Here is a 24348-nt window from a genome sequence, read left to right as displayed (position 1 = left end):
AGACACATGCTTTTCATATTCATAGTGCATAGTCCCACACATGCTATATTTCATGTGCTATAATATCTGAACAATCATAACATGCTACCAGTCACTATGAAGTAAAATCAGCATGTCCAACATCCTTGTAATTATGTCATTTTCCTCTGTCTTCATACTAATTATCATCATTGCTGATATCATCAGCAAAAGTAGGTACCCTCATCATTATTGCTCGTCAAAAATACAACTCTAAACATCTTTGAGAGAAATGTTTGATGAAAGACAACAAATGTTTAAACTTCCACCATCAGAAAGGCACACAAGAAGCAAACAAAAGGCTTGATTTTTTTTTTAAAACTTCATTATATCACATCAAGTCCCAGGGAATTTAGTTGCACAAATTACACTTACAAGTCTCTCCACACAATAAGCATTTCTAAATTTCTTTGCCTACCTCATACTGAAGGCAGATTTTGATTGGGGAAAGTACTGGTTATATTCATTTAAGCTGCACAAAATCAAGAAGATATTTACCCCCCCCCCCCCCCAAAAAAAAAAAAAAAAATGAATGTGAGAAATAAGAAGCAGCAACTCATCTTCTCTAGATGTGTTGCCAATTCAATAATCAGTTATAAATCTAGTGAGCAAGAGCCTTTAAAAAACCTGCAAAATAACCAATGGCTATAATCATAAAGACAACAAAGGGCCCTTCAAACTCTGCTTTGATAGGAAATGCAAACAATGCAAAATTTGTGGTAAAAAACATACAACAGCTAACCACAAAAAGGTGCTTTTGGGGACATGATGGATGAATGAACGTATTGCACAAGGCACTTGAAAGACAAACAGATAAAAAAAAGCTTGCTGTGTCTCATCGTCTACACCTCTGATTTGAATAATCTCTCCATCACGAAGAACAGCTGACCCGGACATGGCTGGCCCAAGCTGGCGGCCTGCTGGAATAGCCCTGGTCATCTGCCCAGGGCTGGTCAGTGAAGGGGTCACTCAGGACCCGCTGCAGGTCCCTGATGATTGTGTAGTCACCACCTTCTGACCGCTCTATGGCTGCCTGGGCCATCCAGTTCCTCAGGATATACTTTGGGTTCACAGCTACGTAACCAGATGAGATAGAAAGAGATACAAACAAAATCACCTTCTGTTAGCTACACTTTGTATGTGCATAGAAATGATAATACTCCTGGTTAAAAAGTCTCCAGCCAATGACACTCAATTGACACTACAAACACTTTGTGTAGTCCTTACATACTGAAAAATAATAACACAGTTTTGCTGTACGCTGGTAGTACGAAAGTCATTGTCATAAGAAAGTTGTACGTACTTTTTGACATTGAATGACAGTAAAAGATAATGAGCAAGACCTTTTGTTTCTGTAATTCTCCCTTTGTGCACTCTCTGTAGATATCATAACCCCTTGACGACAAGTCCCGAGTGTATTCGGGCAAGTGTGTATGGGAAATGCGTGTTGTAGCAAAATCAGTCCATCCTCAACAGGTTAACAGACAATTCCAGCACAGGTGCAAGCTCTGGTGTCCTTATCTCTTTTTGTCTTGTTGCATTGACGAGTACGTGAATTTCTAAAGGCACTGTAAACACAGAAATGTTTGCGGTACATTAATATTTGTGTATCTCGGGCCACTTCTGGCTAGCGCGAATTCTAAAACCTGTGAAAATATCTTCACAATTTTCTCTGTACATTGTGAATAGGTTGACACTTGCGCAGCACAAAGTCAGCAATCTGCGAATGTGTTTTTGAGCTGCTCAGCGTGAAAAACGAATCATGTGAAAATATAAACGTTTACAGTAACGGGAAATGGATTCCCTATTAAGGTATTCAATATCCTTGAAGAAAAATCCTTGAAGTAGAGCCCAGAGTAACTTGATGAGTTGAAATTGAATACTGTAAAACATGATATATTCGCCACATGAATTTTTCGCTAATGGGAGCTGACGGCCTTTTTTGCGGCATAAAATTTTTGCGTACTGCCACTGGCATTCAATGTATATAGTGTAGACAAAAACTTTCGTGTGAATTTTAATTTTGTGAATCTTTGCGCTTGCGAAATTCTCGAAATTAGAATGCACGCGAACGTTTTTCATTTTACATTATTCCCTCAAATGTACAATGAAACCAAATGGTAGAAGAAGTGCGCGGGGAAGGCCTCCCTTTTTTGTTAGCGTTGCTTTCATGCTTGTCACAATGTCAGCTAGAGAAACTTGAAAGTGGCAACAGAAAGTTGTGCTGAAGGTTTTTTTATGTTTTGCCTGTTAGTTGATGAATCCCAGAAGTGGCACCAGAAATGATAAACTGCCCCCCCCCCCTTTTCAATATGTGGCACCGGCCATGAGCATAATGTAAACATTTCTTACCCGATAAGCTTCGACCTCCGTCGCCTCAGGATGCCTTCTGTTCAATATGCTCTTTTTGAAGAAAGCCTTAAACCGTTCGAATAAGTACATCCAAGAGTTTACAAGTGGGCCACATTTTCTTTTGTTTCGGGAGGTGGTGCATCAAATGAGTGCAAAGAGTCTGTATATGTATGTAAATGCATACAGATATATGTACACATATTGTCCATTCAAAAAGTTTGGGCATTACGATGTCACCAACAGCATAGGTCATGGCAACTTTAATGGCTTTATCATACGATATATTTCATGAAACGAGAGAACAAAAATGTGCGAACCTTCGTTATGAGGTAAAAAGAACCGGAAACAGATGCAAAAAATATTGATTTGAGAGAAATAGGAAAATAAGAAACAAGGAAACATGCATAGCAAGTTAACTCCTTGTTATATACTTTAAAACACCAACGAATCACGACAGTTTCATTGTAGTGCATGCTTATTTTCTTTCATTTTATATTTTTCCCATATCATTGTCATATCAATGAGAACTGTCGGTTTTACCTTCAGTGACTCACTGAATATAAAAATGAAGTACAAGTATAATGAATGTCTTTGCTAGGCAATTCATTGTTTGTTTGTTTGTTTGTTTGTTTGTTCTGTTTATTAAGTATAAGGACTAAAAAGAAACAATAACCACTATATATGATACTTGTGTATTGGAGCAGACAATTCAACTCACATCTTACTCATTTTTACACTCTTCGATATGATTGGACCAACATAGTATGTCTTGATGAATATACACCACCATTGATGTATAGGAATTGACAACAAGACAATAGCTAGCACATCCATAACCAGAGTTGCGGAGCAATTACTAAACTTTGAGGCAGTAACCAATCATTGTGAAAAAAATTCTGCTCAAGTGATACCATTATTTTTATATCATATTATACAAAGTAATGATGACCACACACTGTACACTGGTAAATGCTATAACAAAACAATAGTAGCAAATACTAGTATAAAAGAGGATTAAAAGAGCTTCCAAAATGTGAATACTAAGAAGTTTTCAAAACCATTGTCATTGTAAAAGGCAAAACAGGTTATAGAAGACAAGTTATTTTGCAACTGATTTGATTTGATTTGATTTGATTTAATTTGATTATGGATTCAAGAGTGATTACATGACAACATTGTGTTAGTCAGGTGATATTTCTTGGAGAAGTAGAAATTTGGTCTGCACGATTATCAATCTTGCCTGTATGGTTAGGGGGAAGTCCCTTTCCAGCCGGGCCAAGGCCTTGTGTACTCTCTGCTCAACCCTGCCCATGTTTTCACCAGTTGGTAGGATTATAAGAGCAAAGCTAGGGCTAGCTTGGTGAGCTTGGAAGAACATGAAGAGGGTTTCCTCCTGTTTCTTCCCAAGGCACCCTTTCAAGGCATACTTGAGGATGCCTAAAGTTCTGAGCTGTTAAAAGGACATGACAGGAGAATTTTTTTTTTTTTCAATTTTTTTTTTTTTTTAATCCATGCATACATTTACGAAGTTCAAAGCTGATGGACAGGGAATTTTGTGTCCTGGTCATGTTTGACAATCCATGAGGAGAATATTAAAGTTATAGGTTGCCACATGGAGCAAGTCAATGTCAGCAGCCCAAAAAAATAGTGCTTGAATTTTATAACTGCTTGTCACTTCCGAAACGAATTTGAAGACATACAGAAGCCAAAATACTTCCAAACAATGATCCAAGATGAGATGATTCTTTACAGTCTTTGGTGCAGTAGGGCCTACACATGCACTTCTTACTTATAGTCTCCGTGATGTTCATGTACAGTGGGATCTATGGTGTTGTGAGAAATTACCGTCAATTACTTTTCAGGCAAATCATCCCTCAATTCACATTTTGAATTAACATGTAGGGCATACTTGGCATATCCTCAGTTCATTATAATCCACGGATATCTACATTTCACCTTTTGTAATTGACTGACAGATATTTCTTTGTCGATAATCATACTGTTGCTCGAAAAAAATAAAGTCACCAAATATTGCTGATCTTGAGCACAATGCCACTGATGGAGTCAAAAGAAGCCAAAGCCTCGTCAGAGGCAAACCGAGGCAAAACCACACTCAAAGAGACGCTTTGATGGGCACAGTATCACCAATCAGACTTGACACTCTAGTTAGCCACCACTTTAATCTTTCCAACCACTCAATTGCTGACATGATTCCTACATAATACAGGGCCTACTCATCCTGACACAGTCAAGCTCTGGCTCAGATGACTTCACACTAGCCAACCCCATGGCCTCAGCATCCACTAGGGAAAAGACCACTTAAGTGAATTTTTTCCCTTTACTTCCATATCATGCATATTTCACCAAAATGAAACACTATTTTATTGCTGGCACCTCCCCACTCCAATTTTGTATCAGCAATGAGAATTTCCCTTTTTCATGTTTTGATCGTACTAGTACTCCGCGTACACTGTATACCTAGTACCTACAAGTTGTATTTGAATAAGTTTGACCATGGAGCTACTATAAAACATGATATATTCGCGGTATAAAATTATCGCGAATTGCCACTGGCATTCAATGCATAGTGTAGACAAGAACTTTCGCGAGCATTTTAATTTCGCCAATCTTGGCAGTCGCAAAATTCGAGAATTTCCCTTTTTCATCCATTGCTGTTTTGATCATACTAGTAGTCCGTGTACACTGTACACCCAGTACCTACAAGTTGCATTTGAATAAGTTTGACCATGGAGCTACACTACTGTAAAACACGACACATGGAGCTACTATAAAACATGATATATTCGCGGTATAAAATTATCGCGAATTGCCACTGGCATTCAATGCATAGTGTAGACAAGAACTTTCGCGAGCATTTTAATTTCGCCAATCTTGGCAGTCCCAAAATTCGAGAATTTCCCTTTTTCATCCATTGCTGTTTTGATCATACTAGTAGTCCGTGTACACTGTACACCCAGTACCTACAAGTTGCATTTGAATAAGTTTGACCATGGAGCTACTGTAAAACACGATATATTCACGGCATGAAATTTTTGCAAATTGGAGCCGACGACCTTTTCCACGGCATGAAATTTTTGCAAATTCCCACTGGCATTCAATGCGTAGTGTAGACAAGAACTTTTGCGAGCATTTTAATTTCGCGAATCTTGGCGCTCACGAAATTCCCGAAATTTGAATGCATGCGAACATTCCTTATTTTACAGTATCTATGACAGTAGCTCTGTGGTTTGGCGCTGCGCTGGCATGGGCCTGGGGCAAATGCGTACACATGCATGGTAAACTGGTAGCAAATTGAGAGCTGTCAACGCTGCGCCTGCGCCAAGCATGCAATGAAGGACATACTTCTCTCGCTACTACCACGAAGCCACACAGCACACGACCTCACATAACATATCGCCTGCTTTATGGAATGAACAAGATCGCGGTATGGGTTAGAGGGTCTACACGATAATTTAGTAATGGAATATTACTGCCGTTCCCCATTCGTAGAAAAGTCATAGGCGGAGATGCAGAACTGGTCTATTGTGCCATGGCAAAACTATGACTCTCGTATGACTGAATCACCACTAATCCATGCCTCATCTACAACCACTTTACAATTTATCTATACGGCTCTTTGGTTTTTTTTTACAACATAATCAATACGAAGGCATGAACACAAAGAAGCATGGCAAAACAAAGACTTTCTTACTACCTAATCAGTACTACCAACCGACAGCAAAAATGTGTGTTTTTTTTCAGTACGTAAGTACCACACTTCGTGTCGATAGTATGACGCCCTTCAAACATACTCGTAAGACCTAATCCTGACATAACCTGAACCACAGCTCACCATTCATTTGTTTTCTTCTTTGCTCATCGCTGTATTCACCATCTTGTTGGAGTCTCTCGGCGTACATGCACCACCATTCTGAGAACATCTCGTGCGTGCTCAAGGTCGCCAAGGCCCAGTGCTCGGAGAACTCCCCCTCCTCCACAGAACAGGTGTCCTCCGTTACCACGGATACCTCTCCCAACTGCCGAAAGGTCATAGTGAAATCGGCCTTAGTGTCTTCCATCATCTGAAAGAGAGAGATGGGGAGGAAAAAGTGCATGGGATTAGTGTGACGAAAAACATGATTCTGGGTCCTGTTGCTTAAGAGATCACGCAAATGCACATATCTCGAAAATCAAACATACAATGTTGTACGTCCAGTAGCAGCCAATCAAAATTAAGTATTTACAGACTTATGACTGATTTTCTGAATTATGTCTCTCCTCAGCTTTCATTCAACAGGGGACTGGACTACAAATTTCAATATTGTTCCAGGATATCCTATACTATAATACTCGAAGTTGTTGTTGTTGTCGCGGCCTTATGTATTTCCTGTTTTATTTCGGCGTTGCTGGTTTCTCTATCTCCTCCCGAGCCGTCGGCTCCGGGCAGTTGCGACCGGTGCCGTCGGCCGCAGGAGAGTATCCTACATCGAATGGCGCGGGTTTCGTCCCCTCTCCGCCTCCGTGTCGACGTCGAGGACGAAAAAGAAAAATTAATTAGCTACATGCATAATGCATTTTTGTGCGTGACGAAAGAGCCGAGCGTTTCAATATTCATGGAACCTGCGCTGGCCTCCTGCTTTCTCGATCTTCCATCTTTTAGCTTGCAGAGACACTGGGGGATACTAAAGATGATGGTGCAGCGAAATCTCTGACATCTTCCGGCGGACGCGCACGCACACACACAATGTACCTCGCAGAACTCTATACACACTCTACACTGTGTGTATATAGTTCTGTGATGTACCTTTGCCTCCGCCTGTTACGTGTACTGAATGTATTGACGATGGTTACACGAATCTGTGATATGGACTACAAGGGCATATACGTACAGTTCGCCATTATTGGCGTCCCCAAATGAAAACAACGAACGTTGGTTATGTAATGGTATTTTGCACAACTGCAGAATACTATATGCAGCTCAGGTACGTCATCCTATACTATAATACTCGAAGTTGTTGTTGTTGTCGCGGCCTTATGTATTTCCTGTTTTATTTCGGCGTTGCTGGTTTCTCTATCTCCTCCCGAGCCGTCGGCTCCGGGCAGTTGCGACCGGTGCCGTCGGCCGCAGGAGAGTATCCTACATCGAATGGCGCGGGTTTCGTCCCCTCTCCGCCTCCGTGTCGACGTCGAGGACGAAAAAGAAAAATTAATTAGCTACATGCATAATGCATTTTTGTGCGTGACGAAAGAGCCGAGCGTTTCAATATTCATGGAACCTGCGCTGGCCTCCTGCTTTCTCGATCTTCCATCTTTTAGCTTGCAGAGACACTGGGGGATACTAAAGATGATGGTGCAGCGAAATCTCTGACATCTTCCGGCGGACGCGCACGCACACACACAATGTACCTCGCAGAACTCTATACACACTCTACACTGTGTGTATATAGTTCTGTGATGTACCTTTGCCTCCGCCTGTTACGTGTACTGAATGTATTGACGATGGTTACACGAATCTGTGTGTGCGTGATATGGACTACAAGGGCATATACGTACAGTTCGCCATTATTGGCGTCCCCAAATGAAAACAACGAACGTTGGTTATGTAATGGTATTTTGCACAACTGCAGAATACTATATGCAGCTCAGGTACGTCATTTAGTTTGCTCGCCGTTTGCTCTCAAGTCCGGTGGGGTCGTCCGGTGTCATTGTACGCAGACTGTTTAGGACGCGGCTAAATATATTTGCCGATCGTACCCTTACATATCAGATTACACGTACGCGCAGCTGTGTCCATTCGTTTACTGTAGCTGCAGAGCTGCTGTATCATACATATTCATAAGATGAGCGGACGTAGAGGAAAACCTCGCTTTGCCGACCGCCTATTTTTAAAATTGCAAGTGGAAATAGAATGTGTGGTTCTATGGTCTATCAAACCAAGTTTTGGTGACAAAAAAAGAGGGAGCAAATGAAGACGAATGCAGTGATGTATATATTCTTCTTTCTTCCATAACATGGGAAAAATATTAAAGAAAAAAAATACGAGGTCGTGAGCACCTACTCACACGGGTGCCTATTAAACCTGATGACTATGATCTCCCCCTCCCCAAATAACAATGATGATAATAATAATGATAATAATAATAATAATAATAATAACAATAATGATAAGGATAATGATAATAATGATATAATAATAACAATAATAGGAGCAATAATTGTAGGCCTAATATTAATTATGATAATGTACAATCTGAAGCAGATGTAGTTAGCAAGCCAAGTTTTGGTGATTAAAAACAAAAAGGAGGGAGCAAAATTATGAAGACGAAAATATCTTATTTTTCTCTCATAACGTGGGGAAAAGAAACATGAAAAAAAAAACCCACAAAACAAACCGAGGCCTTGAGACCGGCCGTGGATTCCCGCGGGTGCCCACGTGGATGCAAGAGCAGGGGGTAATCAAAGTCATAGTGTTAATATCTTCCCGTTTCGACGGGAACAACCTGTGGGCAGAACTTTCGGGGAATCTCATTTGCGTTTTTGGTAATTTTTCCCTGAATGTTTTTGTTTTTTGCCCTGCGGAGGTGGAAATGTGTGTGTGCGTGAGGGGGGGAGGGGTGAGGGGCAACAAGACAACTGTTGGACTTCAACGGGTGCAAATAACCCCTCGAAACTCAAGTTCTATAATAAAAGCAAGTAGTGGCGGGAATGATCCCTACCAATGGACCGGATCGCCTGGCATATACTACAAAAATGTATTATAAAATTTCTGGGAAGGGTGGTCATTTAGAAGACAGCACAATTAACGAAAGAATGAGAAGACTTTTCTTTTTATTTCTTCAATAAAAATGTGCAAAATCGTATTATGAGAAAAAAAAATTAAACCCCTCAGACCCGTGGATTTCCACGGGTGCTGCTAGTTGTTTTTAGAAAGGGCATGGGGATTATGTATACTACAAATGTATGTATGCAGAACCAACTGTTACTTGAGAGCACAAAACAAATCTTATACGTTGGTAGGACAGAAAGGGGATAAAGTAATATTTAAAATGACTAAACAAGACAAGGAGGAAAACTAGAATGGGAGAAAAAGAGAAAGAAAGAGAGACACAAAAGAGATATGAAGACAAAAAGAGGGGGTATGCATGACTGCCACAGATATACAAACTAACAATGACAAAAGAGATCATTTCATAACTTAAGTACGCACATTTAGAAACACAGAGCGTAGAATGAGAGCATCATCATTCCCACACACAATGTACTTTGCAAAAGTAGCCAAATATAACATTGGAATACGTACGTGTATGTTACCCTGCATCACAAAGCCAACCAACAAAAAGTCGCAATTAACAATACTTTTTACAAATTTACAATCCATAACATATGAAACATTCTTCACACTTTGGTACAAATTGCCGACATGCTCTTAGCTCAACTGAGTCGGTGTATTCTTTCACTAACATCCAAAAAACCTGCAAACTTCTCCCATCAGTGTGTTGCCTGAATAAGATAACTACTTCCATAGTACTCTTCATTTAGTGCAATAGAGAGTAAGGAACAAGGGAATCCATTCCATACAGGAACCTTGTGGTTTATGTATAAACTCTATGAGGATTTCAGAATTTAGTATGGAATGGATTAATTATGGGGGGGGGGGGGGAGCTGGGCTGAAATAGGGGAGAGGAAGCTGTGGTAAAACAATAAGCCTGTTAATCCAGCACTCTCTTTGCAGTACCTAATCCCTTCCCACCCTGCCAAAAACCCAAACACTAGCAGAGGCACATACAAGATAAGACTTTCCTACCAAACTGCTGCAGGAGGTGCACTATTCTATTTCACAGACCCACTGTGTAATTGAAAAGAAAAGAAAAGTAAAGTTTCTTTTCTTCACATCATCTGTGCTTATACCCTTATGAAATGTATAATGAAAACTCCCTTCATTACAGCACAACTACATTGTAAGTTTAAATCATAACATCATACACCACTAATACGACTCCATAAGCAACACATGCTACAACTGGGTCTGAACAGCTAAACTAATCTCAGTTTATGTACAGAGGGTCTTACCACCTGTGCAGCTGGACAAAATCACTGCCCATCTACTCTGGCCCTTACACACCAACTTGTATGTAACTCTAGGCATGGCATTCTCTTTGTTCTTTAATATACACTACACTCTATTCACACATTCTACCCATTTCTTATACCAACTTTCAAAGCAGTGGCATCATCCTTTTACAATCGTACAAGTTACTAGAGTTGAAAGTGAAGAGTGTGTAAAGGGTTTTAAGAAATGAAAAAATAGCCTCTAAGACATACCTACTAATTATATTCTAGTGTTCAATCAAAACTGCTAAAAGTGCAATATCCCATTCATTTTATGATTCTGACCTCCAAAGAATGATGTAGAAAAGGCATTCCTCTTTCAGAAATATGAAGAACTTGAGACTGACTACACCATGTAGGTTGACCCATTTTACCTATTTGAGTCCTCACATAAATCAGGGCATGTAACTTTTTGTTGGTTTTGTGATGTCAAGTCACTTATTTACTGCAATGCATCCAAATAAAGTGGTAAGACTTTGTAAGGTACCTTCAGCAAAGCTGCCACCATGTACTCATCAACATCCTCGCTGCCAGCCAGTCCAAGCTTTGCCCTGAACAGCTCCATAAATCTCTGCTTGTAGATGTCTGCATACCCAGCTACAATTTGGCTCAACCTGTTGCACACGTAGAAGAATTACACTGGTAATGAGGAGGTACACAAAGCACTCTGTTGGTATCACACCCTGTCAAAATAGCAGCAAGTCGTAGACTATTGTAAGCTTTCAATAGCTAAAAACACACAATGTCCTTCCTGACATATTGCTTACAAATAATAATAATAACAATAATAATAATAATAATAATAATAATAATAATAATAATAATAATAAAAATGTCAATAGGTAAATAGAAACAGAAATAGAGAAATAGATAGATGTGCAAATAAATGAGATAAAAGAATGAAAGAAGCAATCAAATGAAAGATTGAGTGTAATATTTACTGAGTAAAATGTGAGGAAAGAATTCTTGCCATGTTGATATTAATGACAACAGACACAAGAAAGTAAAATCAGTAGTAGGAGTGATAATCCATTATAATCATTATGGGAACACAGAGACATATCAAAATAAGAACACAGATGAAAACTAGAAAAGCACTCTGAGAGCGCAGACCTTCGATATACGAAGCATTTGTTACATCATAAACCCTCAGCTGTGTGGCGCGCCTCGCCCTAGCAGAAACTAGAGCACACACTTTAGTGCGTGTTTGAAAACCTAAAAAAAAACGCAGCTTGAACTCCCAAGTTCATTAACCCTACCTGCCAAAATATAAAAAATCCTTCGTAAATTCTCCCCAAATTCTCGGATCACTACCAAAATTTAATAATTTGTTACTTGTGTGTCATTCTCAACCTTTCCTGCAAGTTTCATCCAAATCCATTCACTACTTTTTGAGTTATTTTGCACACAGACAAACAAATAAACAAACCAACAAACCAACGGTAACGAAAACATAACCTCCCTTGGCTGAGGTAACAAGAACAGCAAAGTTGAAAAGAAGCACAAAGAATACTCTGATGGTGGAAGAGTGCAAGTTATAAAATGGTGACATGGATCCTAATCAAATGACTGGTTGAGAGCTATCACATGACCAAAAGGCCAAACTTTACAATTACATTAGTATACTAATGACTGGCACTAAACCACTTGCCTGTCCTCAGCTGCACTGCCTGTGTGCTATAAATGCACTGCAATTGTTTGTGTGTGTGGTTCACTTAGCTCTGGGTTCTGGCCCGGAAATCCTGTGTAAATGCAGCCACAGACTTTAAATCATGTCACCATTTTATAAATCAAATAACACCCACTACACGGTCAGGTGTTAGTAAAATCATCCATCCTCCGCAACTTTTGAGCAATTCAAAGTTACCAGCAGGCGAATAATTCTTACTAACATCCCTTGCAGTGTGCAGTTGTTTTACAGAAATTATTAACGAAAAATTTATGGAAATATTCTGCCTCACTGTCTAGTCTGTGTAGGAGTGAGAAGTGGAGTCGATGCAGCGGCAAGCTTCCTCAGGTTGAAGAGACCCACATCGGGCTGGTTCTCATAGCTGTAGCGCGCCTCGTCGTCAGAGGTATTGGGGACGAAGCGGGGGTTGTATTCGTCGAGGAAGCCAAAGGGGCCATAGTCTATGGTCAGAGACAGGATGCTAAAGTTGTCCGTGTTCATCACACCTTGGAAAACAGAGAAATGGAAAAATATGAGTATTATTTTGTTTCTTTAGTGCAGATTTACTGTATATGCCGAATATTTTGTGAGGTTTTTATTTTCGCAAATGTCACGAGTCCGGTATTCGCGAAATTAAAGACATGCGAAAACATTGACTCTGATCCAAATGTGCATGTGACACATGTGTGTACATTTCTCTGTTCAGTTATATGACTCTACGATCGCTAATTTATCCACTCGCGCAATCGCTGGGAAATCCTGATTCGCGAAAATTTAGACTCGCGAAATAATTATGGCGTATATAGTAATCAATTTAGCCAACTCTGTCTTACAATGTATATCTAATCAGGAAATCTTTCCAATACCAAACAGAGGATTCACAGTATCATTCAAAGTGGTCAATTCAATGACAAAAGATAATAATTACTGAATTAATCATCCATGGCTACATGTACATCTGTTGTTAAGATATTTAACTGGTACTGTGTAAAGAGTCTGAGTTTACCATGAGCAAAACCCACAGACTGCCACCTGGCAATCATGTCTGCCGTTTGAGAGACGACCTCGGCAAAGAAGGCCAGGTAGCGGTCCTCGTGCTCGGGATCAACCTCGACAAAGTAGTGCCTGATGATGAAATCTGTCAGTTTTCTGACGACAAACAAAAGAATAAACGTATAAAGTTCTCCTTTGGAGCTCATGTACTATGCAACCTTCGAAACTGTGATATACATCTGAAATCTGATATACATCTACATGAAGCTTCTTGTACTTTGCACAGAAAAGGGCCTGAACAGGGTTCCCACAGAAATTTGAAAACAGAATTCCATGACATTTCCATGACTTTTCCATGACTAAATTGTCGCTTTCCATGACTTCCTTTCTGGCACGGTTTCCAAAATCAGACACATTATGATGGCCTCCACCTCCCCTTACAGCCATCCGTTCCAACCACTATCTTACTCATGACATGTACATCTATTATCATTAGTATGTCGCGGGAGTTATGTAGACTTTGGGATGTCACAAAACTGGGAAAAATGGAAATCATGAACACCAATTATAATAGCAGAGCATGATCACAGAGTATGAGAGTTGCGAGACACGACAAACTGGAAAGCTGCCACAGCCAAGAGGTAAATGCAATTCCATGACTTTTCCATGACTTTTCACTAACTTTCCATGACAACAAATTTTTCCAGGATTTTCCATGACTGTGGGAACCCTGCTGAACTTTGATACTAATATGGCCTGAATTCAGGCTTTTGCCTGATAACTGGCATCCTTACTTTAAAAAGATCCAGACATATTATGCAAATGTGCAAAGACTCTATTAACCCGTTGAGGACGAGTCCCGAGTATACTCGGCCAAATGTCTGTGGGAACTGCGTATTGTAGCAAAATCAGTCCGTCCTCAACGGGTTAAAAAAATTTACCTTTTAATATTGCTCAATTTTCCACCCTGCCCTCCTCTTCCACATCCCACCTTTCATCCTTCTTCTCCTCTTCTATCATCTGCTGCTTCTTCTCCCCATCTTTGTGTCTGTGGCAATCAATTACAAGGCACTACCACTATTTTGTTATCTTACTGCTTATGATGAACTGCAGTCAGATTGAACACAAAAAACCCTTCTTTGCTTTTAATACCTGAGAAGGTCTATTTCTCTGTTGTAAGTCAGAATCTCCAAGGAGCCAATCCTGAACCAGGACGGGGCAAGCCTCAGCACCACTGCAGCTTTCTCTTGTCTCGGATGACCGTCGTAGAACTGATCCCTCCAAACAGGGTCCTCACTCACAATGAGACTACATTAAGGGAATGGCGTTCATGATTTGAAAATTAAATTGAGATGAAACCGAACTAAAATTACAAGCAAAAGTGAAGAGAAAAAGAATAACAAGTTAAGACTGGCTTTGAAAATTAATAATAAAACTGATCTCCCCAGACAGGATCGTCAATCACAATGAGACCACATTGAAAGAACCATGTTCATGTTTCAAAATTGAAATCTAAATTGGAATAAACAAGTCATAAAACTGATCATCCCAGACAAGGTTATCACTCACAACAAAACTGCAATAACACAATCATGCCAATGCTTTGAAATTGAAACTATAATTTGACTCTGAAATTGAAATAAAAATGGAAAATGAAATTCAACATTCATAAAACTGATTTCCCCAGAAACAATGAAATTTCCAACTGCACAAAGAGAATGATTCTCATGCTTTGAAATTGAAATTGAAACTGAATGGAGACTGAAGTTGAAATTGAAATGCAAATGGAAATTGAAACTAAAATTGAAATTCATCATGAAACTGATCTCCCAAGACAGGGTTATCTCTCACACTACAGTGGAAACTGCATCAGGAGATACAACATCATTCTGCCGTAAGTGGAAATTGATACAATTGTACATGGTATAAAGTCAAATCTGGATAAATAAATCAATTCTATAACATTTCATTACATTTCATCCCATATCCTCTCATGCCCAATAAACAAATCAAAACCATGCATTGACTGAAAAGAAAATTCACACACCTCAGTGCCCTTGATGTGGGGATTCCCAGATGGTGCATGGCTTCCGAGGCCAGGAATTCCCTGACTGAAGACCGGAGAACGGCTCGTCCATCGCCATGTCTGGAGTAAGGCGTCTTCCCAGATCCCTTCAGTTGAAGTTCCCAGGTTTCCCCACGGCTGTTTCCACAATAAAATAACAGCAGAATAGATGTAAAAGTCTCCTAGTGACTATGCCATGTGGTTAAGTCTTTAAAGGGACTGTTGAATAAAGCTTTCTGCCTAGACCACCGAGTTTCCGCTGGACAGCAAGTGTAGGTTCTAATCCATACAGTATGCAGCCCGTACTGCATAATTATTCAAATTCATGAAATTCTTCCGTCAAGATGTTTTCATTGCAACTGATTGACAAATTGCCCTACATTGACATAAATAAGCACTGAATTGATCAGTGTTGTAGTAGTAGCCATGATAAAAGAAATCATGGGCTACATACTCAAGCAGGATTCAAACCTATGACCTCCTGATCTCCGGAGAGGCGTCATTTCCACTACACCACCTACATTTGTACCTTCCGCCCGACAGCAAGTGTTGGTTCTAATCCATATAGTATGCAGTGGATACTGCATAATTATCAAAATTCATGAAATTCTTTTGTCGAGATGTTTTCATTGCAACTGATTGACAAACTGCCCTACCACTGTACATTGATGTAAGTGAAGTTTGTGTAAAATCAGACAGTCCATTCTAAAGTTATGAATTTTCAAAGTTTTGGAGCCGCCATCACGGGATGACAAGACTACTACAGTTCATGACATCAAGCATGGACAATATACAGGAAATCATAGAGAGAATCCCACAAAATTGAATCTTTTATGAGAAGTACACATCTCTTCCTCAACTCAATACTGACATACATGTGAAAAATAATCTAATTCCCCTGCTTTCTGTAAGTCAAGTGCTCTGTAATTCTACTAAAAAAAAGTAAAAACATGCTGAAATGTCTTAATATTTTCTTTCACATAAATTTTCATTAGGTACATGTCAGTTTACTTATTTGACGTTGTCGACGATTTAGTTCCTTCATTGCGGGGGGGGGGGGGGGGGGGAGGGTTGATGGCAATTGTGTTTTGTTTTTGTGTTTCTCTTTGTTATTTGTTGTTGCTCTTCATAGTATTGTCACTTTCATTTCTCATTTGGCCAGGTGGCTTTAATTGAGTAGATACATATCTACTAATCCAATAAGCAGTAAGGGAAAACATGTTTACTCAACTCTCACCTATAATGGTGGCTGGTTTCACAGTATGCCACAATATAGTCTTTCTTTGATTGAGTGCAGTCCTGAAACACCTACTATTATGTACTAAATCTTGACCTTTTGGTAAGCATGTTCTTGCCGTCTTCAGGAGAACGGCCTACCGTGAAACCATCCATCACTATTAACATGTTCGCTCACCACGGAAACCTTCAAGACAACGTACGGTAACTCTCACCTGTTCATGTATTCACCCAGCAAATGCGCTCTGCCATCACCAAGCTGACCTGACCAGCCTCCAAACTAAGATGAATAGAGACGGAGATAATAAAAAGATCCAGCATACTATCCATGAACCACCACAGAGACCAAGAACATTTCTGTCTGTATCATTTATTATTATTATTATTATTATTATTATTATTATTATTATTATTATTATTATTATTATTATTTATTTGTTTATTTATTTATTCATTCTGCATTTGCAAGACAATACAAGTGATAACAGATAAACAAACAAAACAAGCAAAATACAAGAATACATGTACATAATGTAAGGCTCTCCCTGGTGAGCTTCCCTAAGTAGACTAGTTAATCCATTCAGTTCTAGGTAGAATCTGATTCTGCAATCAGTCCCATATACTTCAGGGGTGGTATTCTGAAAATCTTCCTAAGTTTCTTCCTAAGTTTCTTCCTAAGTCAGAAACTTAGGAAGTGCCTAGGAAAGACAAAATTGGTATTCTGAAATTTTTTCCTAGGCACTTCTTAATGCAAATTAGGCCATCCTTATTCCCGCCCACGTCCTTTCCTAAGCCAATACGAAATGCCGTATCATAAGGAACTAACCGATGTCTGCCAATGACAATCGCATATTACTATGACGTAGGGTCAAATATACGAGTGCGCGGCATGTCCCCTTTCTCACGCTCATTTCGCGCATCAAAGTACATGTGCGCGCAATGACTGACAAGCGCGCCTATCACGATGCTTGCAGTTTGCTATTTTTAACAACGTACTTAGGACAGGGGTGGAGCTTTCCTAAATATTTTCCTAAAATTCTTTCCTAAGTGCATTCTAGAATACCAACTTCTTCCTAAGTCAGAAATTTGCATATTCCCGCCCCCTTCCTTAGTTTCTTCCTAAGTCTACTTAGGAAGAAACTTAGGAAGATTTTCAAAATACCACTTAGGAAAAAATCCTGACTTAGGAAGAAATTTCTTCCTAGGAAGGATTTCAGAATACCACCCCAGGTCTTTGTTCTGCAATTGACTTGCCACAGACATTTACTTCAAATTACAACATGTATTTCTCTTCTTTGTACATTAGAGCAGCAGAGAATCCAATGAATCCCTGCCATTTGTTGCACTTCACGGACGGCTATAAATATTTTTCTATGTACTATTGAGTATTTCATCGATCAGATTCAACAGAATAATATGTATTGCATATCTTTAGGATGAAATCATCCCTTTTAGAAGAATATTACACAGTTAAATGATCCAATGAAATTCAGTATTAACACCTTTTTTAATATACTAGTATATTTACACTTATTGTATAATGTGAATGACAAAAGGCTCATTGCTACATGTACTTCAAATTGTCTTGCAGAATGCTTCAATACAGCGTTAATTCAACCACTTGTGTCACAGAACATCCTTACCCTTCCTGTCCAATCACAAATAAACCACCAGCACAAAACCCTAACAAAAACTCTCTTCAGAGACTAGAATGGTAGAACAGCATACAATTTAAACCCAATCACTCACCAATTTGCAGATTTAAGAACTTTAATTTCCATACAACTATTAAAGGAAAACTTTTTGCTGCATCATTAAACAAAGTGTATGAAAGAAGAAGAAAAAAGAAAAGAAAAAGCTACTGAAAACTGCTTGTCCAATAATGCTGAGCCAGTGGAGTAAAATGGAGTCAAAAGGGGCCTGAGCTTTGATTCTGGCAGAATTTTTATCAGAGGCAAAATGACAAACAGGCAGGGAAAGTTAAAGACTACACACACAAAAAGAACAGTCAGGTACAGTTGTAAGGGTTAGGCCGGACACTGAACATAAAAAACAAAAGTGATGGGTTAGAAATCAAGGGCAGGGAGCTTTAATACCAAGTAAGGGAGGGGGATTAGCCCAAGAGGGTGAACAAACAAAAGGCAGAGGTGGGTCAGTGATGATCCCAAAGATCACAGAGGGCAACCTGTGAAGGATTAAGATGAACAGGGAGGCAACATCAAACAAGATAAGGAACAACAGAGGGATAAAGAATGAGAAGAGTGTATCCTTGTAGCAACAGCATGAGTGAAGGGGGGGGGGGGGGGTAAAAAAGCAGTGAGCCCCATCCTGGTGTACAAAGAAGGGTCTTTTGAGTGCGGTCTTGATGCTTCTATTGGCACAGATCAACTGTCAACACAGTTGGCCACCCCTTCACTCATGCTGTTGCTATTTCACTCTTTTCCCATTCTTTATCCCTTATCTGTTGTTCCTTATCTCATTTGATGTTGCCTCCTTACTCATCTTTATCCTTGACTCTTTATGTGCAATGGTGTAACACCCCTATGTGCTATGTTATTCTCAGACATCAATGTGGTCATGCTTTGGGAAAACATTGTTTCTTAAATCTTAACTTTTACAGATATTTGTGATTTTACACATGTAATTGACAAATTGTAGAGAAAATACCAAGCTCTGCTTTGATGTCAATCGTATGACTTATCTATGATTGTTTTTCCTTCAAATGACCAGTAGCTACATTATTGCATATAAAGGCATGACTTTTGCACACAAAACGGTGACAGAAACTAAGAAATTACACGCACATCCAGAAGAGAACATCGCTTGATAGTTAATCACCACATAAAACAAAAGTTACACGTGACAGGAATGGTATCATAAGAAACGCTTTCATTGCACAGCGGCATTTAGCGATACATCAATCAGTTTGGGTGGGTTTGTGCGTTTGAGCAGAATATATCCTAACTTGGCATGCTGTGGACTGAGTCGGGCATGCGAACGTGGTACATAAAGAGTGAACAGGTCGCCCCCTATGATCCTTGGGATCATCACTTACCCACCTCTGCCTTTTGTCTGTCCACCCTCTTGTTTTTATCATCCCCCTCCCTGTACCTGATGAGCTCCCTGCCCTTGACTTTTAACCCATCGCTTTGTTCTGTGTACCTAGCCTTCCCTGACTGTGCCTGTTGTGTGTTGTCCCTATATGTAATTGAGTATATGAATATAAGAATGACCCAAGTCCAATTTTTGGCCAAATTTAGTTTGACATTAGAAATTGTAGCTTATGCATGGACTCATCTTGTGTGTAAATGATAAATCCTAATTACCCCCGGAAGTGCCTAAAATGAATGAGTTAAATCTTATATTAATGTAAGAATGAAGGACTTGGGTCATTCTTACATTCATATAATAGCGCCCTCTCTCATCCTTCTCCCATCTCTATAGCAGAATATCATGTATATGAATCAAAGAACGACCCAAGTCCATATGAATCAAAGAACGACCCAAGTCCACCACACAAAATGGCCTCTCCACAATTAATGTAAATGTTAATTGTCATAATAATATATGTTCTAATTTGTATATACAATGTTGCCTTCCCATCACAGTTAAATAGAATATTATTGGACAAATAAAAAAGATATGAAGTTTTTTTTAGTTTACTCGAAATGATCTTCCATGGACTTGGGTCGTTCTTACAAAGTGTATATTCATATACTCAATTGCTTTCCCTGTCTATCATTTTGCTGCTGACAAAGATTGTGCCAGGATCGAAAGCTCAGACCCTCTCTGACTACATCTTTGAAACCGCATTCACACACAAAAACATGTTTAATTAGCCTTTCAGTTTTGAAGACCAATTTGAACTTTTATCCTACCTGATGACCTCCATATCGATGGGCAAGAGGGATATGGCCGCCAAGGAATGTGTTGCCAGCTACAAATGCAACAAAGGGTTCCATCTCAGTGACTGCTGGATCCAGATCTAATATATCTTGCAAAACATCTGGGGTGAAGGCTACAAGCCTGGGTGAGGTTTTCAGTGGTGTTGGTAGAACGGAAGAAAAGACAGCTCTTGGAACTTTCCTCACGTAGTTTTCTTCGATGGGATCTATAGGAAATGATTCTTAAAGAAGCAGGAGGAAAGTAGAAAAAAGTCATTCAAGTAATCAAAATGATGAACAGTGTGTTCCTTTTCAGAAAGTGTACACACATTATGAAAGTAATTCCATTTAGGCCTATAACAATATCAACTATCATGATCATAGGAATAATCTATCATTCATGTAAGGGTGATGGGATACAGTAAACCAGCCCTGATGAAGAGCTTCTAAAGCAGGACTAGCTTTGAGCAGATCTTTATTCTTAGTCAAGTTTGTAAATTGCATATTCGTCCATAAGGATACCAACTTACTGCAGAATTAAAAAAATACAAAGAGCATCCACGAATGAAAGTTCAGCAATGCCAATATCTCTACTAGTACTACTGAATACGACTCTTTACAATTATGACCCTATGGGAAATCACTATTCAAAATTCTTAGTCAAGTTTGTAAATTGCATATTCGTCCATACCAATTGACTGCAGAATTAAAAAAATACAAAGAGCATCCATGAATGAAAGTTCAGCAATGCCAATATCTCTACTAGTACTACTGAATATGACTCTTTACAATTATGACCCTATGGAGAATCACAATTCAAAATTTCATTTCAAACAAAATATTTTCAATGAAAACTGGCAGATTAATCATTAGTGTAATCAACTAATAAAAACATGCTTCTGTGGGTACAGGAAATTTACAATATTTGGCACACTGGGGGCATGCCCCCCCCCCTTTAAAAAAATGAAAGAAATAAAAAAAAATGAAATTGCACGTATGCGCCTCCCTTAAATTTTGTTCACGAGAAGCGGAGAAGTGCTGAAGCCTTTTTTTTTTTTTTTTTTTGCTTGTCGGCCGATGAAAGCCGGAAGTGGCCTTTTAATATTTTGTTTTTGTTTTTTTGCTTGTCAGCTGATTAAACCTGGAAGTGCACAGAAATATTTTTGTGCCCCTCCCCTTTATGGAATTCCTGGATCCGCCCCTGCACTGTGACAAACACTGAAACAGCAACTTTGACCCGTTTGAGCATGCAAGGATGGAGACTGGTGCTGTTTGGGACTTTGAAAACAAAACAAACCGTTGAAGCACACAACAAGAAAACAATGTTCACTTTACTTTATTTAACTTTGTCTTAAACTTTTCTGGAAAGATGGTGTAGGAAAGGACCTGATCATCAACCATGCATCAATGTTTAATGGCACTGCAACAAATACCCAGTGAAAACAGGGCCTACCGTCAGACCACCCTTGCTACGACCACACTGCACTGACGATGACAATACTCAATAGCTCCAACTCCAAAAAGTCCAAGGCCATGCAGATCTAACAGTTGTGACAGTTATTTTGAGTTAAAGACACACACTGGTAGGCCTACCAATAAAGTACCATATCTAGATTATTGTGAATTATATCACACAAAATATTGAATAACTGCCCTTCGAATCCTACAGTAGATCTACCTCGCAAACTGTTGTAATTCGGAAATTTCCATTCCTTGATGTCTGCTACAAGAGCTCGATTGAAAGTGACACCCTGTCCCTGGCTGGGACTGCTGCACGATGCAGTCTCAGCATCGCGATCGCGACACGAGGCACTGACACGATCCGCATCTGTGTACGTGGTACAATCGGTGTAGCTACAAGGTGGAGGGTCCTGGTCCCCGTTTTGCTTTTCATCTTTTCCGTCTGACAAATCGTGACCCTTTGTGATGCACTCGCTAGCTGCTGTCGCTTCCTCCTCGTGCCTCCCAAATTTGACCAACATCAGACAAATAAATACAGCGCAGAATGCGCTCAGCTTACTGAGCATCTTATTCCTTGCTTTCACTTCTTGCGAATCCTTCTGGCTACCTTTACCACAGATATCTAATCCTTGCAAGCTCGCTCTATCTCTCGATCCTAGTACCTGTTACCCGTCGAACACTAGTCCGCTCACGGACGGTCGGCGCGGCGGGGCGTGCGGGGCACTGTACGCGCTAACTGCGCTGACGCTGCAAGCTAGCTGTCAACAAGTACGGTACTCGTGATCCACCAGCTGCAGCAGCATGCTAGCACGCTGCACTCTCATGTTGTTGGTGTTGTTTGATTCAGATGTGAAATTTACGAGGGGATAGGACAAGAATAGCCTTCATACCAGGCTATCCTAGTGTGCGTTTGTTTGTCGATGTGCGCGCGGCCGTGCTTCCGGATTTCATTAGCTATAAAACCAAACAAACAAATAAGCAAACCAAGGAAAAAACAAAGCAAAAAAAAAAAAAACAAAACAAAAAAACCGCCCTAGCGCAACTTTCTGCAGTTACTTCCGGGTTTGTTCAGCCGACAAGCAAAAGGAAGCCCTCTTAGGTTAGCTACGTTTATGTTTGGTTTGGTTTTGTATGGGTTGGTGTTTTTTTTTTGTGCCACTTCTGGAGTTAAAAAAAGAGAGAAAAAAGTGGGGAGGGGGCCCAAGTGGTTGACCAAAAAAAGAGTGGGGACCCAAGGCATTATGAAAGAGCATTTTGACTAACCGCTTTCAGACAGCAGGGGAAATAATCGCTGCCAGTATCAAGTTGATAGAATGTATAATTTTCATACAAAATGTTGTGGAATTTTCTTTATCATTTTCTTTATATTGTTGTCCACACAATAGTCATGACTCCATAACCTCATCCAGCGGTTCCAACACCAAAACTTTAAAAATGCATAACTTTTGCAATGATCGATTGTCCAATTTTCCTCAAACCTTTAGTGATGTGTTCTACTAATGTTGCTGCTTTCACTCAATCCACATTTCTTTTTGGGTTCGGGTTTCCTTTTACACAAGATTAGCCAATCAAGTCCTTTCAGTAAGATTTTGAGGCAAGAATTATGATCTAATCAGAAATTAATTCAGAACTTCCGATGAGTAGTTTTAATTCGTTCATTCCTGGATGAACTGGTTAAAAATCGAAAATCAAAATAAATTTACAAGTATTTTTCGGTGAGAGAGAGAGAGAGAGAGAAACTTGAATTTCAGTCCTGAGCTATATATACCCTAAACTATGTTGCTAACGAAATTTAGATAGCCTAGATATTGTATAACTTAACAAGCTTTTGAAGATTCTGCAAACGAAACAACCGGATGACAAATAAAAAAAGGTTAAAAGTGATACTTTTCTTTTCTTATATACGCCATCTATTATGAAACATGGATGGCATATAGCTGAGGTTAGGATTCAGCTTTGAACTTTTTGTGAGATACTTTACAGAAACCACTAATATAAGATGTTCCAGAGCACACTATTTTGAGCTTTGGCGAAAAGCAGTTTTTAACGTGTCTGAGATATCGAAAAACAATTAAAGTAAAACAAAGCGATCCTACACCGTAAAAACATCGGTGTTAGATTTAACGTCACGGGTGTTAAATCTAACACCGATCAAACTTCAATAAAGGACCACACCCACAGGTGTTGAAAATGCACTGTGATGGTGTTGAAAAGTGTTCATCTGACACTTCGTGGTGTTAATTTGACACTGTACCTGGTGTTATTTTGACACTGTACTGGTGTTAATTCAAAAATGACACCACATGGTGTTGATTTGATATTTGTTGGTGTTAATATCAATGGTTTAACACCCGTCCAGCTTCAATAAGAGACCACACCAGCTGGTGTTACTTTGGTGTAAATTTATTTTCTCATTTTTTCAAAAATCTAGTATTTTAATGTAAAATTCTCGATCGTCTTGTTTAAATTAAAAATCAACAAGAAGTGCAGTTACTAAGAAACTCTTCAAAAAACAGTTTAAAATATGGAAATGACACCCGGAGGTGTTAATTTAACACCAT

General features: G+C 39.4%; 1 protein-coding gene across 1 annotated transcript; it reads right to left on the bottom strand.

Moving 5' to 3' along the window:
- Positions 1-889: 889 nt before the first annotated feature.
- LOC139710163 (protein adenylyltransferase SelO-like) lies at positions 890-22385 on the bottom strand. Its single transcript, XM_071622096.1, has 10 exons — positions 22005-22385; positions 20321-20568; positions 16658-16722; positions 15189-15344; positions 14294-14449; positions 13155-13297; positions 12441-12654; positions 10967-11093; positions 6224-6452; positions 890-1092 (listed from the first exon to the last, which is right to left on the bottom strand). Exons 1-10 carry the CDS (start codon positions 22351-22353, stop codon positions 890-892), a joined length of 1890 nt encoding a protein of 629 aa, XP_071478197.1. The 5' UTR covers positions 22354-22385.
- Between the last annotated feature and the right edge of the window lie 1963 nt (positions 22386-24348).

The sequence above is a fragment of the Diadema antillarum genome, unplaced genomic scaffold (assembly GCF_040938485.1).
Source record: "Diadema antillarum isolate AM-2024a unplaced genomic scaffold, OU_Dant_1.0 seq00001506_RagTag, whole genome shotgun sequence".
In the NCBI taxonomy this organism is placed as follows: Eukaryota; Metazoa; Echinodermata; class Echinoidea; order Diadematoida; family Diadematidae; genus Diadema; species Diadema antillarum.
This window is presented reverse-complemented; position numbering and strand designations above follow the sequence as displayed.

Coding starts and splice junctions, on each gene's coding strand:
- LOC139710163 (XM_071622096.1), bottom strand. CDS start 22,353: ATGCTCAGTAAGCTGAGCGCATTCTGCGCTGTATTTATTTGTCTGATG. Junction 15,345..16,657: donor CTGGGTGAATACATGAACAG/GTGAGAGTTACC, acceptor TTGTGGAAACAG/CCGTGGGGAAACCTGGGAAC. Junction 14,450..15,188: donor CCCACATCAAGGGCACTGAG/GTGTGTGAATTT, acceptor CCCTTAATGTAG/TCTCATTGTGAGTGAGGACC.